The sequence below is a fragment of the Phoca vitulina genome, unplaced genomic scaffold (genome assembly GCF_004348235.1).
Source record: "Phoca vitulina isolate PV1807 unplaced genomic scaffold, GSC_HSeal_1.0 scaffold21, whole genome shotgun sequence".
Classification (NCBI taxonomy): domain Eukaryota; kingdom Metazoa; phylum Chordata; class Mammalia; order Carnivora; family Phocidae; genus Phoca; species Phoca vitulina.
In genome coordinates this window covers 12,706,451-12,725,122 of record NW_022589724.1, presented here as the reverse complement: position 1 = coordinate 12,725,122, position 18,672 = coordinate 12,706,451, and the positions used below count along the sequence as shown (strand labels likewise).

Sequence of the window (18,672 nt, the reverse complement as noted above, 5' to 3'; positions counted from 1 at the left end):
ACTCCATCTTATGCCAGGGTTAACGAGGGGAATGGGGTATCTACCTACTCCTTATCCATGTTTGTACCTAGTTCCTTGAACTTTGAGTCCTGTCCCTGACACCTGCCTTCTGAAGTACTCAGTGGCCCCAATTCCTGCCTTTGGGGCCGGCTTTTAGTTCTTCCTCTCAAACCATTCCTGTATGTCTATTCTCTTCCATCTTCTGAAATATTGTTGACATCCTCATCTGCTGTCATCTTGTCTGCCAGAGTTTATACCTTTCTGGTCCTTGATGTCATTCGGGGAGGTGGAGCTTTGAGAGTGTACTAAATCTGCAATGTTTAACTGCAAGTCTTTCATCTGTAATAAAAAAACTTTTATGTATTTTTTTTTTTCTTACAAGCTCTTTCATATTTCTAATGTTATGTGTTTGCATATGTTCTTTGTTCCTCTAACCAGTACACTTGAGTCATTACTACTGGTCTTTATGATGCACTGACTTTGGGGAAACGTTTTTTTTTCAATGAATTTGGATGTAATTTCTAATACTTTGTTTCTTTACTAATTCTTGACCCCCAAGCCCCCAAACCCTCTATTTTCTTTTTCTTTCTTTCTTTCTTTTTCTTTCTTTCTCTTTCTTTCTTTCTTTCTTTCTTTCTTTCTTTCTTTCTTTCTTTCTTTCTTTCTTTCTTTCTTTCTTTTTTCTTTCTTTCTTTCTTCTTTCTTTCCCTTCCTTCCTTCCTTCCTTTTTCTTTCTTTCTTTTTTTAAAGACTTTATGTATTTGAGAGAGAGAGAGCATGAGAGAGAGAGAGCGCACACACGAACTTGAGCAGAGGGACGGGGGGCTGGAGGGGCAGAGGGAGAAGTGGACTCCCTGCTGAGCAAGGAGCCTGATGCGGGGCTCCATCCCAGGACCCTGCGATCATTACCTGAGCAGAAGGCAGACGCCTAACCGACTGAGTCACCCAGGTGCCTCTTTTTTTTTTTTTTTAAGATTTTATTTATTTATTTGACAGAGAGAGAGACAGCAAGAGAGGGAACACAAGCAGGTGGAGTGAGAGAGGGAGAAGCAGGCTTCCCGCGGAGCAGGGAGCCCGATGCGGGGCTCGATCCCAGGACCCTGGGATCATGACCTGAGCCGAAGGCAGACGCTTAACTACTGAGCCACCCAGGAGCCCCCCGGCTGCCTCTTTTTAAGGAATTCCCCCCCCAAATTTCTTGTGTTAAAATTCTAAGGCTTCCCCCCACCCTCGGGCTGCCTGCTTTTCTTTCTGTCTTTTAAAGTACAAAAACATGAAAAACTTTTTCTAGAGTGGATACATTTTTATATCTAGTATTAAACATTTCAATTTAAAAAAAAATTTAAGTAATTTCCACACCCAACGTGGGGCTCAAACTCACAACCCCGAGATCAAGAGTCGCGTGCTCCTCCGAATGAGCCAGCTAGGTGCCCCCAAACATTTCAATTTTGCTATCCTTTTTGTCCCAAGAATTATTTAGGAGAGTGTTCTGTAGTTTCCAAGTAGGTTTCTTTTGGGAATGCTAGCCTTAGGTTTTATTTTGTAGTCTTATTACATTATTACATGGTAGTCATGTACGACTTCTACAGTTTCTACTTTTTTTTGCACTTTGTTGCATTTTTTTTAATGGTCTGCGATATAATAAATTTTGTAAATATTCCACGGTTAATTTAGTATTACTTAGGGATAAACAGTGGTTTGTCTCATTTCTGTGTTATATTTGTTTTAAAAGAAAAAGGGGGAGCCTGGGTGGCTCAGATGATTAAGCGTCTGCCTTCGGCTCAGGTCATGATTCCAGGGTCCTGGGATAGAGCCCCACATTGGGCTCCCTGCTCAGCGGGGAGCCTGCTTCTCCCTCTCCCTGATCCCAGCCTCCAGTCTTACTCTCACTATCTCTCTCTCTCAAATAGATAAATAAAAATCTTAAAAAAAAAAAAAAGAAAGAAAGAAAAAGCAGGCATGCTTAACAATCAGTTCAGATCTTCCCGAACTTACAATTGGGTTACATCATAACTTGGAAATCTCATAAATCGAAAATGCGTTTAATACTCCTAACCTATGAGACATTATAGCTTAGCCTAGCCTACCGTAAATGTGCACAAAACACATGTTCACCTACAGTTGGGCAAGATCACCTGACACCCAGCCTGTTTTATAGTAAAGTGTGGACTATGTCATGTGATGTATTGAATACTATACTGAAGGTGATAAACAGAGTGGTCGTGTGGGTACAGAACGGTTGTGAGTTTATCGGTTGTTTGCCCCTGTGATCGCGTGGCTGGCTGGGGCTGGAGCTCACTGCCACTGCCCAGCCTCACGGGGGAGGATCACACTGCATATCCCTAGTCCGGGGAAAGATCAAAATTCAAAATTTGAAGTATGCTTTCTACTGAACGTGTATCGCTTTTGCACCGTTGTAAAGCTGGAAGATTGTAAGTCGAACCATTGTAAGTCAGGGGCTGTCTGTACTTGGAAATCTCCCTGTCCCAGTTGCCTAGAGCAACCTGAGGACTGAGTCTTTATTACCTGGGTAGTCGTGGGGCCAAGACGAAGATGGAATTCCACGTTGGAAGACTCTCCTGACGAGGGCCGCTCCTAAAATCCTCCACTGAGAGGACAGCGTGGCGGCCCACGTAGCCTCGGGTGGACGTCCTTGGTTGACCTTGGGCCATATATCAGTCATCCTCTGGTAGGTTTGTCTGTGTTGGCCTCCATACATTTTTGCTGCCTGTCGAAGTAGTTGGGATCTGGTCATCTGCTGGGACCTGGCTGTTCATCTCGCTGACATTTTAAACACATTCACTTTTTCCCTAAAAGAAACACAGATGGGGTAATAGACAGATGAGCTCTTCTCCCTTCCACTTGCTTTTTGAGTTGTGGCAAGTAGGACTGCAAGTTCCTTTATCCGGTCGGTCAGTAAAAGTATCTTGAATGTTTATACTGTGGCATGATGATATATGGGCAAATGACATGATCCCTGTCCTGGGGGAGAAGCTCATGCACGATCTGCAGCTTGGAAGCCAGAGCTGGAGCAGTATATAATGACAAATTAACACGGCTGATGTGGGAATATGCAAGTGTTAGTGGAGCACAGAGGAATTTAATTTTTCACAAGAATGGAGGAATGGGGACGATACCAGGGAGAATGTGATGTTTAAGGTGAATCTTAAAGTAGGAATGGGTGCTAGCTGGGCGGAGAAGGAGGGATGGGCATTCTACTTGAAGGGCACATCGTGACTGCGGCATGAGGTAGGACGGGACAGCATGCATGGGAAGGAGTAGTCAGCCTCCTCCCTAGAGAATATTGTGTGTGGTTTGGGTTTGGGAACAGTGAGGCTTGGAGGGGTTAGCTTAGAGTCGGGACTGTTTAGAGCTTTGATTGCCTGGTAGAGGTATTTGTACTTTACTCTGTGGGCAGTGAGTAGCCATTGCAGGTTTTTAAGGTTGGGATCAGCTCTGCCTTTTATAATTCTGCTATTCAAATTTTGCTTCTCCATTGTAAATGTCTACTACCCAAAATGTGACTTGTCTAGAGGAGGTGATTGAATTTTTCTTTTCCTTAATCTACAATTTATGATTCCGGTTTAGATGTCTGTGCCACTTGCCATGAACACGCTACCTGCAAGCAAACAGAAGGGATGAAGATGTGTGTTTGCAAATATGGATTTGTGGGCAATGGGAGGACTTCCTGTATTGGTAAGTTCTGAATCCTGGCTGAAGTTCAAAAGTTGAATCAAGTAACGAGATTCCCTAGTGTTAAAGAGCTAACGTCCTTGTGGGGAAAACGTTGTTTTGTTCACATGTTTTTATTACAAGAAGTTTTGTCCATTATAATACGCCTTTGTTTTAGTGTTTGGATATAGCCTTTCTGCAGCCTTTCCAAGGAAGTATCTTTCGTGTTTGAGGGACATTGAACTTGAATCTCTGGAAATTCTCTGACCCAACACAAATTTGAAATCTGTTTCAAGTCTTGAGTTTAACTTAACAACTTGAGTGAATATTGCCTTCCTTAATTTCTCTTGGTGGTTCTGATGTAAAACGATTTGTATTAGTACCCTGAGGAAAGACAAAACACAGTTGCCTGTTGGACTTTTTGGCTAACTAGTGAAGTAGTCCTGCTTTGGGTCTTATGTCTACCAGAATCCATTCTCAAAATTTTTTGTAGTTGTAGCCCTTTGGGGTCTTGGGTGCCTTAAAGGAATACAAAGACCTTTAGGAAGTATCTGAGGTTATTTTTTGGCTTCACGGTCTCCTCCGTGCCGTGAGAGTCGGGCAGTATCCAGGTTCAAGGCCAATTCGGAGAGAGGGAAAACCTCACGGCACGTTTACAGTAGTGAACGTTAGGAGGATCACGGCGTCCTCCCGGCAGCCTTGTCACGTGCGGTGCAAGTACTGACAGTTTGCCTTGCGGTTGTGCACTGACAGTGTGTACAACCTTGTGGTATCTTTGGATTTTTTTCTTCCCAAAGAAAAATAAAAATTCCCAGTTCCAAAAGTCATATTGTACTTCGCAGATACGAGCTTTCACAGGCACACACCATCGCCCGTTCCTGCGGGCTGGATTTGTGCCACCGCCGACCCTCTCTCTTCGGGATTCTGCCCAGGAGAATTGTGGCTACCCTACAGTCTAGGTTCCTGAGGCATCTCTCGAACCCCTCTCCTCCCCCGGCTTGCTAGCAGGGGCCTGGAAATGAGGTTGGAATTGAGCACGGACAAGCCTTTTCTGCTCCCTCCCCGAAGGCAGTCCCCCTCCTGCGGAAGCTCACCACACTCTTGGTTGCTCTTGGACTTCTGAAGAGGAACTTCTCTTAATGGGACGAAGGGGCTTATTGATTATGTGGTGCTTGCTCGCGGGCACTAGACACTGCCCACGCCAGTACGTGGCCTTCTGAGACCACACCACAGGTCACAGGTGACATTACCTGTGTGCCCCACGTGCTGTAACGTGGTCTGCAGTCAGGGGACCTCAGAAATTTAGAATTCTCTACAAACCCACTGTCCCTTCTGGTGAAGTCTGCAGGGGAGGCCCTGTCTCAGAAATAACAGCCACGGACCAGAATGTGCCATTATGGACTTGTGTCCGAAAGCCCCGCGCAGTGCTCATAAGCTGGGCTGGACACTTGGCCAGGCTGTGGCTCGAGGGCTGTTTCTCTCAGCTCCCAGGCAGATCTCAACACAGACAGTGTTAACAGTGAAGTGTGTTCTCTGTTCAGTTACATTTTCCAAAAGGTAACACCTGTAAGGAGAATGGGGGGCGGTGGAGGAAGGAACACCAGATTCTGAGAAAGGTACTTTTGCGTTGGCGGGAACTGAGTGCAGTTGTGAGAGGCGAACCCGTGCTACAGTAAAACACTAAATAACAGTCAGAAAAAACTCCAGTTCATAAATTGGTGATCCCGCCCCCCAAAACAAAACAAAACAAAACCACCAGCAGGGGAGATCAGCTCTGAAAGAATGCATAAGAAATTGGTCACAGGAGTTCTTCTGATGGTAGAGGCCAGAGCAGAGTCAACAGAGGCCTGTGGGCCAAATCTGGCCGCTGCCTGTTTTTGTAAATAGAGTTTTATTAGAAGACAACATTGCTCATTTGTTTACTTATTGTCTGGGGTTACTTTGTGCTCCAAAAGCATGGGTGAACACTTGCCACCGGAGACCTATGATGGGCCCATCACAGAAAAAGTTTGCTAAGCCCTGAGCTACAGGACAGAGACAGGAGGGAGATTTACTTTCATTTGACATCTATGTCAAATGACTGAATTAGAAATACTCAGGTCAGGCCTCTGCAGACTCATCAGGCATCGTATACTTCAGCTCCTTCTCACTGGGTGACTAATATTATTCACATGGGTCATTGACGATTAGCAGGAGCTGTTCCTGCCACAATATTAGCTCTGCTCCCGGATGAGGCTTAAGCACTAATTCCATTGTGTTTCCTGGTAACTCAGAAGTAACAAATTTTCCGGTTAATCACTGGATGCACAATCGTCCTAGTCTGCCTTTCATGAAAAAAGCAAGAGAATGGCTAGCTGAGCTGGAAAAATGGGATGCTCCTGGATTTGTTTCTCTCACAAGATCTTTTTGAATATGGAGAAATTGAAAAAGAATCACAGTATGCAGCTTGGAAGACAGAGCTGGAATAGTATATAATGACAGATTAACACGGTTGATGGCGGAATGTGCAGTCCCCTTCTCCCAATCTTCAAATAAGATGATGTTCAGATTAGAGATGTTGGGTTTCTCTTGTGTGTGTGTTTTTAAGATTTTATTTATTTATTTTAGAGTGAGCGTGAGTGTGCGGGCGGTAGGGGGGCATGGAGGGAGAGAGAAACTTCAGCAGACTTCGTGCTCAGCGCAGAGCCCAATGTGGGGCTCAATCTCATGACCCTGAGATCATGACCTGAGCCGAAATCAAGAGTTGGCTGCTTAACTGACTGAGCCACCCAGGGGCCCCTCTCTTGTGGTTTCATATACACCTAGCGCACGACTACCAGGGACCCATGCCCTGCAGTCTGAGAAGCATCGTGAAAAGAAAAGAGGCTGGGGAAATAGACCCTTGAGATGTTGTCACGGAATAGCAACTCCCGAGTCTATAGCACAGGAGAACAGTCTGGGTTGCTGAACATGGTATGGATTGATAGCCCTTTCTGTGTGTTGTCTCAACGTTTCAACAGATAAAAACGAGTGCCAGTTTGGAGCCACTGTGGTCTGCGGAAACCACACATCTTGCCACAACACGCTCGGAGGCTTTTACTGTGTTTGCCTAGAAGGATATCGAGCCACAAACAACAACAAAACATTCATTCCCAATGATGGCAGCTTTTGCACAGGTACTCGAGGAGGGGGCCGCCATGATGGCAGGACAGGTGTCTGGCCTGTGGAGGAGGGAGAGGGCAGGGCCGGGACAGGGTGTCATTTAAGGGAGGGACTCTCCTTTCAGAAGGTCCATGAGGGAAATTTGAGTATTAGTTAGTGTTAGGAAACTGTTGTTACTTTTGTTAGCTGGCATCACGGCATCGTGATACTGGGGATGATATTCTCATTTTGGGAGATGCATGCTGAAGTATCTAGGGGTATTATGAGTTATCTAGTGTTATTATGATCTCTAAAGGATCTTAACTGACAAACTGTGAGTTGTTCAGTCTTGGGGGGGGGTGGGTCTGTGGGAGTTCACTGGAATATTCTTTCTCTTGTTCTGTGCATTTGAACATTTTTCTACCAAACAAGGAGGGGCTCTCAGAGATGGTGTACCATCTGCAGGTTTCTGTAACTCCAGCTGGGGTGTTCTTGGGGTGACTCTGGCGCTCCCCATGGTGCACACTGCGCACTAAGGGCCCAGGGGACGGGCATTGTGATGTTGGCTTCCGGGAGCTCAGAGTGGTGCTGGGTTAGAGATGGGGCTTACCTCTCAGAGGAATCAGCGGGGCAAGGAGAGCAATGTTTTGGATCTCAGCAGCTCTGACGCTTTGGGCACATGTTGGTTGAATACAATGGGTGGGCAAAATCCTAATTTTCAGTGGGCCCTGAAACTCTTGGCTGAACTTTGTGTACAGCATGTCATGACATTATAGCTCTTTGGTTTTCTAAGAAAATCTAGGAACAGTAAGGAAGAGGAAAGGCAGGAAAAGACTGGTTCTGGGATGGCTTTGCATAGACTTAATGACTCTGCTTAAAAGCTTTGTGATATTTAAAGGTTTTCGGGGAAAAGGAAGGGAGAGGAGAACATGTTTTATCTCCTTACCCACCAGGAAGCACGGATTCTGATGCTCTGATTCATTCTCCCTCTTGACCTGTACCAAGGTAGAAATCCCTCACGGGGTCCACTTGATTTATTCTTGGCATGAATGAACTGCATTTCCTCTGAGAAAACGTTTTATGATACACTGTTGTTTCTGGTAGCAAATGGCTTGTTATATGGTTGCAGAAGTACAGTGCTGCAGAATTAAAGTAGATGCGTTAAAAAAAAGTATGAATTAAAAAAAATTTTTTTAATTTAAATTCAATTAGCCAAGGTATTGTACATTATTGGCTTTTGACATAATGTTCAACGATTCATCGGTTCAGTATAACATCCAGTGCTCATCCCATCACGTGCCCATTTTTAAGAAGCCCGACAAGATGGTGATAGGGTGTTGAGTTCGTTCAGGACACATTTCTCACATACCTCTCATGTGCCAAGGTGGTGCCAGTGGGAGCTGAGGGCAGACAGCTAATTTCAGTATAAGGTGCTAGTCATAGGGGAGCAAAGGGCACTTAGGGGGTCTGGAGTCCCTGGGGGCTCTTATCTTGGAAGTGGGGAAGGGATCCGGGAACTTTCTGGAGGACACGATACCCGAAATTGTGTTTTCAAGGCTGCGGGAGTTTGCTGGGGAAAAACGTTTATCACTGTATCTATCACTCGAGTTCCCAAGGATGCATTTGACTTTAAAAAAAATACGAAGGAGGAGGAGAAGAAGGAGGAGGAGAAGAAGAAAGAAATATTTTATGCAAGGGCCAAAGAGATGTCAGCCTAATAAGAGCCAGTCTTCCCGGAACAAAATCTTGATCTTGACTCTGCTTCTCTTTCTTCTACTTGTTGTAATTATTTAGTGACCCCCCCTTTTTTTTTTTTAATGAGATATAATTCACATGCCATCAAATTCACTCTGTCAAGGTATACAATTCAGTGGTTTTTAGTATATTCACAAAGTTGTGCAACAACCACCACTATCTAATTTCAGAATACCTCCATCACTTCAAAAGAAGGCCCGTATCTGAGGGCAGTCATTCTCGTGACCTCTCCTTTTGAGGTCTCGGGTTATCACTTCGTAAAAGCTGATGGGGGACTTTTCTCGATGATACTGAGTGTCTCTAAGCATCACACTTGCCACAGGAACAGCAGTGAACTTCAGCTGGGGCAGAGGCTTAGCACGTTTTGGGGTCTCAGCGGTTATCCGGTGTTTGTCTGGAACCACAGGATCTGAATCCTGGTTCCGGAATTCCAAGAACTCCTGCGACCAGGTGTTGGTTGTACTTAGCAGAGTCTGAGCTAGATTTCAGAGCTGCTTGCAGGTGGGCCTCTTTGGATGTCCCCAACGAGATGACGATGCAGTTGCAAGGGTTCTAGTTCCGGAGAGCTTGCAGATGTCCTGGCCCCGTCCCCTGGGCTGCCCCCAAACAAGTTCTGGGGCTCCTGGCAGCTTGGCAGAGGGAGAGTTTCAGTGGCGTTTCCAGCGTGAGGAGGGTGGGAGAGAGATGAAACTGGTGTGGGAGCAGGCCTGGGGCTGTCACCTCCCTGCCAGCCTCATTCCAAGGAGGCGTGGCCCTACCAGGTCTGCTGAGAACTGCAAAATGCCTTTTTTCGCCTTTGAATTCCCCAAGTCTTGGGAATCCATCTTGAATCTGACGGCGGCTGCAGCCTTCTTTTTCGTCAGCTCATTTCTGCAGTATCAGGGGCCTGATGCCATTTCTTCTAGAGAAATGTAACAGCATTTCAGCCTTGACTAGGAAATGGGGGGGAAAAAAAAGAACCTAGAGAGAGTGAATGCCTTGCCCTTCATCAGTGTCTGGAACCTTCTGCTCAGAGCCTGTACCCCATAGGTCTGCCTGTGGTGAAGTAAACACCTTCGTTCCTGGATGTAAATCCCTCTCCCAGGTCAGGAGCCTGTTTTCCCTGTGAGCCTTTGCTCACAAGCTTCTCAGCTGCCCTGTTGTTTCAGGTCCTGGAGCAGCCTGCTGTGGGCTCAGACACAAACGTGTAGTCCTGCTGGGATTCTGCTGGCTCTGTGTGGGGTATTGCTCAATGGACTTGCAGCTGTCCTGTGGTTTCTCTCAGTGCTCTCTCCAAGTGGGATTTTGCTCCCCAAATCCTAATCCTTTGTTTTAGCTGGGTTTTACTCCAAAAGTGTCATTTTTTACTACCCTGAAAGAAGGAAGAAATAAGGAAAGATAAACCTAAGGAAGAGTGTCCTGGGGGTTATTGCTTCCCACTTCCCAGAGCACTGCTCATTCTTGACTATTTTCCCTGTGGGATCCCCTTGACTCCTGCTTAGTTAGGTCTCTAATGGTGGTGGGTGATGGCTTCAGGCCCCCACTAGTGCTCCAGCTCCTAGGAAGGAGAGAGAGGTCAAAGACTCTGAATCAGAAGATGGTTAAACCAAAGCACCCTTCCCTTAAATGCATTAGGAGAGTCCATTTATGTAAAGTACAGGCAAAAATAATTTATAGTGATAGAAATCAAAAGGTGGTTATTTGGGGCGCCTGGCTGGCTCAGTCGGTGGAGCATGTGACTCTTGATCTTGGGGTTGTGAGTTTGAGCCCCATGTTGGGTGTAGAGATTACTTAGAAGTAAAATCTTTCTTTTCAAAAAATAAATGGTTGTTTGGGGGTGAGGATTGGCTGGAAAGAAACATGAGGGAACTTGCTGGATGATGGAATGTTCTATCTCTTGTTTTGGATGTTGGCTACATGGTTTGTACGAGATTTTCACAACTCATGAACTGTACACTTAAGATCAGTACATTTTTGGGGGCACCTTTGTGGCTCAGTCGGTTAAGTGTCTGACTCATGATTTAAGTTCAGGTCATGATCTCATGGGCTGTGAGATTGAGCTCTGAGTTGGGCTCCATGCTCAGCAGGGAGTCTGCTTGAAGAGTCTCTCCCTCTGCCCCTCCCCCACTCTCTCTCTCTCAAATAAATAAGTAAATGAATCTTTAAAAAAAAGATCAGTACTTTTTAAGTATAAACTATAACACTTAAAAGGTAATACAGAGATAGACATATAATTCCTTATATATTAACTACACGGAATTTATTATGTGGCTGTACTGTGTTACTTAACTGATTATTTTTTCCCCTCTTGTGGTTGTTTTGTTTTTGTTTTTGTTTTTTTTTTTTGCTATCATAAGAAATGCTATAATGAACATCCTTGTACCTACATCCTTACAGATAATTATATTCCTTGTTATAAAGTCTGGAAAATAATTTCTGTGTCGAAGGTGTACCTACACATTGTTACTTTTGGTACATCGTGCCAGACTGTCTTCCAAAAGGTTCACACCAGTATTCTCTCTCACTAGTCATTTCATGAAGGTCTTCATGTCTTCACATCTTTGCCAACACTGGACATTAGCAATGAATGATGCGAATTTAACGGTCTTGATTTTAAATGGGTGTTTCTGTCCCTCTAAATATGGCTTCTTAAGATGCAGACTTCTTAGCTGAACTTGGCATTTGAGGACGCAAGATGGCAGGAAAAAAACAGTAACGTTACTTCCCAAGATGTGAGGAAGTCATTTCTGTGTCACCTGCATGGAGTCGGCAGGAACTAGTAATTAGTTGGCTACAGGGAGAAGAGCAGGCTGTGAGAGCATTTTCATGAATGTGACAATTCTTCAGTGCACTTTTATTGCTGAGTCCATTCTGAGTCTTCAGATTTTAAAGGCTCCTGCAGGCAAGAGCTTGCGTGTAATGGGGCGTTCAGAAACTCGCCTGTCTGGCACGGCTGCCGAAGCTAAACCCTTGCCTCTTGGACACTCCTGTTCTAGCTAAGGGTCCTCCAGATGAATTTTCAGATTCGGGCCAAGAGCATTCAGATCCAGGGGGGCAAGCCATGGGGCCGCTCCCCAGACCTCAGCCAAGAAACCCATGAGAGTGTGTGTGTGTGTGTGTGTGTGCGTGCAAGGGCGTTGCTCATGGTCACACTGAGGGTTAGGTGCAGGCTCTGAAGGAGTGGCTTGTGCTGCAGGGAGAACTGAGTCAGTAGAGAGGCAAGGCCCATTCATGTATTAGCCCACATGCATCGAGGACCTAATTAGCTTCATTTTACAAAAGTGGTTTAGAAAGGTTAAGGAACAGACCTGAGTACATCTAATAAGTAGCAGAATCAGTTCTCAAACCTGGGTCTGTTTGACTTTCAAACCGAGGCTATTAGATGAAATAGCCTGGCCCTGGGACCAGGTCAGCATGTCCTGCCTAGTTTTGCTACTTTCTGGCAAGGAATTGTTCTGGCTGTGGATAAAGTTAAATAGTCCGGTATGTACAATGGGACAAGGGAAAATTTCCCCCTCGATTAGTTAGGTATGTTAATAAGGTTGCTCAGTTGCTCAGAGCGTTTTTCCTTCCCAAGCAAACATGTTCTAACCTTGGAGGCCCCATGGAATCCACCACATGGAGAAGTTATTCTAATGAGCTTAATATGTTTACCCAGCCAAGATTCTAGAATAGGTTAGAAAAGGGACGGTTTGTGAACATTAAGAGGTAGCAGGGCATTAAAAGTCAAAAATCATGTCACCGATCTCAGGGATAGATGGTAGGTACTTCTAGACTTCATTAAGACAATGGATATCTTTGACATTGTCTGTGGACAAGATGGAATTATCGATTGGATGCTGGTACCATGTGACTGTAGTGGGGGAGACAGTGTGGCTAGTGGTTAAGGGTGTGGTCCTGGGGCCACATACCTGGTTTCCAACTCTGGCTTTCCCACCACTTAACCTGTGTGATTTCAGTGTACTTACTTACCCACTCTGTGCTTCATGTACTTCCTTTGTAAAATGGGGATAATAATAGCATCTACCTCATGGGGTTATTGTGCAGAATAAGATGAAAATAATTAGTAAAAAATAATGAAGTGTGTAGAACAGTGGCCGCCATGTGTCAGATGACATACAAGAGTCCCTGGGATTAGCACTCGTTATAACAATCATTTTTATTAGGTTGTTGAATGACTGGACACAAAGCAAGGTGATTAATGACTGTGGTGACTCATACAGAGCTGATCAGTATCTAAAAACTCCGTCTTTTTCCCTACCATTGCTACCTAGCCACATTTTTGCCCTGTAGTACTGGTACTGCCTGTTTTTAGAAGTCTACAGAAAATTCCATTTATTCCCACTCACTGTCTTTTGAAGAGCCTGGGGCAAATGGGCAGGCTGGAAGATGATTACAAACTCCCACTTGGAATACAGAATCTTGATAAGCTAAAATGATGGATCCAATTCTAGGAACACATGTTGGATCCTGCAGGGTTGAAATCATCTCTAAAGTTTGTGCTGGATTGAGATTGATTTTATTTCATATTATTTATATTTTGAGAATCCTGTTAACTATTACCCAAAACTCCATGATTTTATTATCAACAACTGTGTTTTTTTTAAAAGATTTTATTTATTTATTTGAGAGAAAGAGAGAGAGAGAGGGAGAGCACAGAAGGAGAGTGAGAGCGAGAAGCAGACTCCCCGCTGAGCAGAGAACCTGATGTGGGGCTCAATCCCAGGACCCTGAGATCATAACCTGAGCTGAAGGCAGACGCTTAACCAACTGAGCCACCTAGGCGCCCTGTTATCAACAGTTGTTTAACTGAGTTTTTATTGGTTTCATTTCTTACCTCTTTGTTTTGTTTTAAATTATGTTTTCTCTTTCTTGACATTATTTATTCTGATGTTTTTCACTGGCTTGAATATTTTTCAAAATCTTTTTCAGAAAAGAAATGTCAGGGAGTGCCTGGGTGGCTCAGTTGGTTGAGCTTCCAGCTCTTGATCTTGGCTCAGGTCTTGATCTCACGGTTCTCAGTTTGAGCCCCGAGTTGGGCTCCGTGCTGGGTGTGGAGTCTGCTTAAAAAAAAAAATTAAAAAAAAATAAATGTCAATAGTATGATTTCTGAGATCCTTCATGTTCTAAAATGTCATTCGTTGACTTAACTATAGTACTGTGTCTTGCTCCCTTTTCCTTAGAACTCTGTAAATATTCCATTACTATTTGGTGTTTCAGACAAGAAATCCTAGGTCAGGTTGGTGTTCTTTTCTTCATAGATAACCATTCCTTTCTCTCTCATTTCATAGATTTTCTTTTATTCCATGAAATTCAGAATGACTTTCACTTTTCAACATTAATGCCTGTTACCTCAAAAGGCTGTTTGGAAGTGAATACATAAGCAGAGGAAGTTTTCCCTTTGATATTAATTTTTAATAAAGATTTATTTTAGTTTAGAGAGAGAGAGAAAGAGTGAACACGAGAGGGAGGGACAGAGGGAGAGAGAATCTCAAGCAGACTCCATGTTGAGCACAGAGCCTGACTTGGGGCTCAGTCCCACGACCCGGGCATCATGACCTGAACCAAAACCAACAGTCAGACACTTAACTGACTGAGCTACCCAGGTGCCCCCTGCAATTCCTCTTAAGTGAATATTACATATTTTGGATCTGTCCTTATATTGTTTATTGTCCTATAGCTTCTGTCTCATATAATTTCCTTTTCTATGTGTTTTTGGAGAATTCTTTAAGTTGGAATTTGCAAATTTATTTTCCAGCAGCAACCAACCTATTATTCAGTGCCTCTATTTGGTTTTTATTTTTGGCGTTCATATTTTGCTTTTAATTTCCAAGATCTCATTGTTTTTTTCAGAAGTTCCCCTCTTTTTTTCATTGATTGCAGTATCCTCTTTTTTTTTTTTAAGATTTTATTTTTAAGTAATCTCTACACCCAGTGTGGGGCTTGAACTCACAACCCTGAGATCAAGCATCACACATTCTACCGACTGAGCCAGCCAGGCACCCGATTACAGTATCCTCTTAATCTCATTTGGACTCCTGCATCTCTTCATATGTCAAGAGTGTTTTGGTCATCTATTACTGCATAATGGTACTTCCCGCCCCAGCCCCCCACCCCATTTAATGGCTTATAACAGCAATTTATTAGTACTCACAGTTCCATGGCTAGGTGGTTCTCTCACTCATGTGGAAACATTCAGCTGGTGGCTGGGCTGGGCCGGTAGGTAAAAGAAGGTCTCTCTCACGTTCTAGGGCCTTGATGCTATCAGCCAGGACACCTTAGTTTTCCATGTGGTCTCTCTCTTCACGTGGCGTCTCAACTTCAGGGTGTCCCCTGAGTGACTTCTCTCCCAAGCTTGATAGCTTGGATTTCCTTCCAGCATGGCCACTGTATTCCAACAGAGGGAGAGAGGAAGCTGCCAGTCGTTTCCAAGATTAGGTTCACAGAAGGCGTAGCATTAACTTCTGCTGCATTCTGTTGTCCAAAGCAAGTCTCGAGACCAACCCGGGGGGGTGGTGGTGGAATGGATTCCCCGCTTGAATCCCCACGAGATGGCCACCATCTTTAGAGATCATCTCCCAGATTTTCCTCAAAGTTTGCTGCATTAAAGCCGTAGGTTTATCAGAATTGTTAGCTTGTATGGGCTCTTTCAGCAATTCAGTGAATCACTGCCTCCTAAACAATAATCAGTGAGTGATGAGGAGTTCATTGGTCAAGACCAGAAACCACACAAAAAGGAGACTATAGTGAATTTTAATAAAATCACAAATTTAAAAGGGTTCTGATATTTTCTTCCTTCTTTTGTGAAATTATGGTGTTAGTAGGTTTTGGAAAACAAAACAAAACAAAACGCTCTTTACCTGGCAAAATAGAATACTGGCCATTTTATATTGGTCCTTCCAAAATTACCGGCCTTTAAAATCCTGGAGCCTGGTAACAACCAGGATTCCTTCAGTCTTGCTACTCCCTGTTCTTTGCTCCCCTGCCCCCTGCCCCCCGCCATGGTTCTTGTAAGTGTCCTGGGAAAAGTCCCATTTCACTTAAGGTATTTTTTTTCTCTAGGTGAAATTGGTGTTTGTATGGCTCTAATGGAATTCCTAAAGTTTTAGTTTTGTTCTCTAAGTCATTTCTAAGGGAAAAAATCTGCTAACTGGCAGAGAGGTTTCTTCTCCAGTCTCTGAATTACTGTGTGGTTTTTACCGCTGTACCTGATACTTTTGGAGGTCTAGGGGAAAAGTCTGCCAAGGGGCATGTCTTTTTCTTCTCGAAGCTCGTCTTAAGTTCTTGTAATCTTGGTAAAATTAGTGAGACCCTTCTGAATTTTCCTTTTACTACCTGCCTCACCATCCTATGCTCATGAGCTAGAAAGCATTTTTCACTCTGGTTTAAATTGTTTTATATTTGGAGTTCTACTTCAGGTATTTATTTATTTATTTTTTTTAAAGAGAGGGACGGGGAGGGGCAGGGAAGAGGGAGAGAGAGAGAGAGAAAATCTTAAGCAGTCTTCACGCCCAGCATGGAGCCCGATGAGGAGCTTGATCTTATGACCCTGAGATCACGACCTGAGCCAAAACCAAGAGTTGGACGCTTAACAGATTAAGCCACCCAAGTGCCCCATCCTTCAGGTATTTTAGTATGAGGTAGAGGACATCCTTATTTTGTAGTGATTGAATTTTTTCAGCATACTTTTTTTGGGCTCATTTTGTTGGGTGTCAGAGAGTTCGTGATGGTTGTTGGTTTTCGTAAATTTCCAAAACACATTGACAAGGATTTATTGAACACCTTTTAGTACCGATGGCATAAAGCGTATATGAAAAGAATCTTTGAAGAATGAAATAAAATTCATGATGCCATTGCAAACAAACGCATCCATTTTTGTAAGGGTAGATTGAGAATGTGAGAAATGGCTGTTCCAATGCCCCTGTGTTTCCCTTTTTCTGTTTTTTCTCTCCCTTCTTATATCTGGGTCTCAAGATGTAGATGAATGTGAGGTTTCCGGCCTGTGCAAGCAAGGAGGACGGTGTGTGAACACTTATGGAAGTTTCGAATGCTACTGTATGGATGGATACTTGCCAAAGAATGGACCCGAGCCTTTCCACCCGACCAGAGATGCCACGTCATGCACAGGTGGGTTTCTGCCAAAGAAAGGAGTTTTCTGAAAGTCGGATTCTGTTCTCAGATGACTTTCTCCTGCTCTGAGCCTGCATCTGTGGGGTCTGTGTTGGGGATATGAGTGGAGATTATCTATTCCTTTGTGCATCTGTACAACCTATGAAATAAAGTCAATATTACAAGATAGAAGGGGCTGGCTATCTCATATTTTTTTTTTTTTAAAAGCTACAATTAGTAAACTTCTGGGATTTTTAGTAGTTAATAGATATTCTCCTATTAAACCTGATTTTAGATAGTAAACATAGCTGCCCTGGTAAGGACCAGCAACAGAAAAGTGACTCTGAAAACTACAAAGCCATATATATCTGAAGGTATTTTGCAATTCAAATTTTTTACTTCGCTGGGGTAGGCTTCTCTTTAACTAGTGTGAATTAGTGAAGGTTGACTGCCAAATCCCATCAGCTTTGTGCGTGTGTAGATGCTATTCCTATGGAAGGCCAGAAGGTTGAATAGAGACAATCATTGGAAACATGCCCAGAAGTCAAAATGGAAATGAACCAGTCTATGTAAAATATCGCTCAGGTGTGTGTGGAGGGAAAGGGAATGATGGGGTAGGGGTGGAGAGAGATGATGAGTTTTGAAAATTCATATTTACATACTAATGAATTTGACGTTAATTTATTTTCAGAAATAGACTGTGGCACCCCTCCTGAGGTCCCAGATGGCTTTATCGTCGGAAATTATACTTCTAGGCTTGGCAGCCAGGTTCGTTATGCTTGCAGAGAAGGATTTTTCAGTGGCTCAGAAGATACAGTTTCAAGCTGCACAGCCTTGGGCACATGGGAGTCCCCAAAATTAAATTGCCAAGGTGAGTTTTCAAAAGGTTCAGGTTCCCAGCTTCTGGCATTTTGAGATTGTTTTCATAGTTCTCTCTAAATTTCTCTTTAGGGTAGTGAATGAATGAAATAGATGCAGTAAATTTCTGTTGTCCTTAATAGGCATTCAGTTGATTCTCTTGGTATTTTCAGGAATAGTTATCATCTGCAAATCATGGTTAATTCCATCTTTTATTTTTCTACATTTATAAAAGTTAGGTTTCTCCTGATTGACCCACTTGGTTAGTATTTTCAGAACAACAATTTAATTAGTAGTGTTGACTTTGAGTACTCTTTCCTTAGTCATGACTTTCATGGCAATGGTTTTAGTTTTTCATTATTTGTTCGTGGTCTTGGCTCTTTGATGTTATGGATATCTACTTATATTCTTATGCACACTAATCCAGTGCTATGTGCCAGGTGCTGTTCTAAGCACTTACCCTACAGGATCCCTATGAGTATGTACTATTATTATCCCATTTTACAGATGAGAAAGGTGAGGCATGGAGAAATGAAGTAATCTGTTCAAGGTCATACAGCTAGTGATAGAGCCGAACTTGAACCCAGGAATTCTGGTTTCAGAGGTTGTATTCTTTTTTTTTTTTTTTTTTTTTAAGATTTTATTTAATTATTTATTTATTTGAGAGAGAGAGAGAGAAAGCTCATGTGCGTGCGTCGGGGCGGAGTGGCAGAGGGAGAAGGAGAGAGAGAATCTCAAGCAGACTTCGTGCTGAGCTCAGAACCTGACTTGGGGCTTGATCCTAGGACCCTGTGATCATGACCTGAGCCAAAATCAAGAGTCCGATGCTCAACCAACTGAGCCCCCAGGCACCCCTGGACTGACATAATCTTAAGGAAACCTCTACCTATTCTCACTTTACTAGGGCTTAAAAAAAAATCAGAAATGAGTTACTTTTATCACATCTTTTAGACATGTGTTAGAGTGATCATATGTTTCTGCTTTAAACAAGTCATATGGTAAGGTTATATTATTAGATTTTCTTTTTTTTTTTTTTTTTTAAAGATTTTTTATTTATTTATTTGAGAGAGAGAGAATGAGAGAGAGCAAGCACATGAGAGGGGGGAGGGTCAGAGGGAGAAGCAAACTCCCCGCCAAGCAGGGAGCCCGATGCGGGACTCGATCCAGAGACTCCAGGAT

At 43.5% G+C, this 18,672-nt stretch overlaps 1 protein-coding gene across 1 annotated transcript in view; it reads left to right on the top strand.

Annotated features, from left to right (window-relative positions):
* Positions 1-18,672, top strand: part of SUSD1 (sushi domain containing 1) — a 130,684-nt gene that overhangs the window by 8,799 nt on the left and 103,213 nt on the right. Inside the window, exons 2-5 of the mRNA XM_032418985.1 lie at positions 3,589-3,696; positions 6,672-6,827; positions 16,501-16,653; positions 17,327-17,506. Coding sequence (XP_032274876.1) covers positions 3,589-3,696; positions 6,672-6,827; positions 16,501-16,653; positions 17,327-17,506 — 597 coding nt within the window. The remainder of the gene's footprint in view (positions 1-3,588; positions 3,697-6,671; positions 6,828-16,500; positions 16,654-17,326; positions 17,507-18,672) is intronic.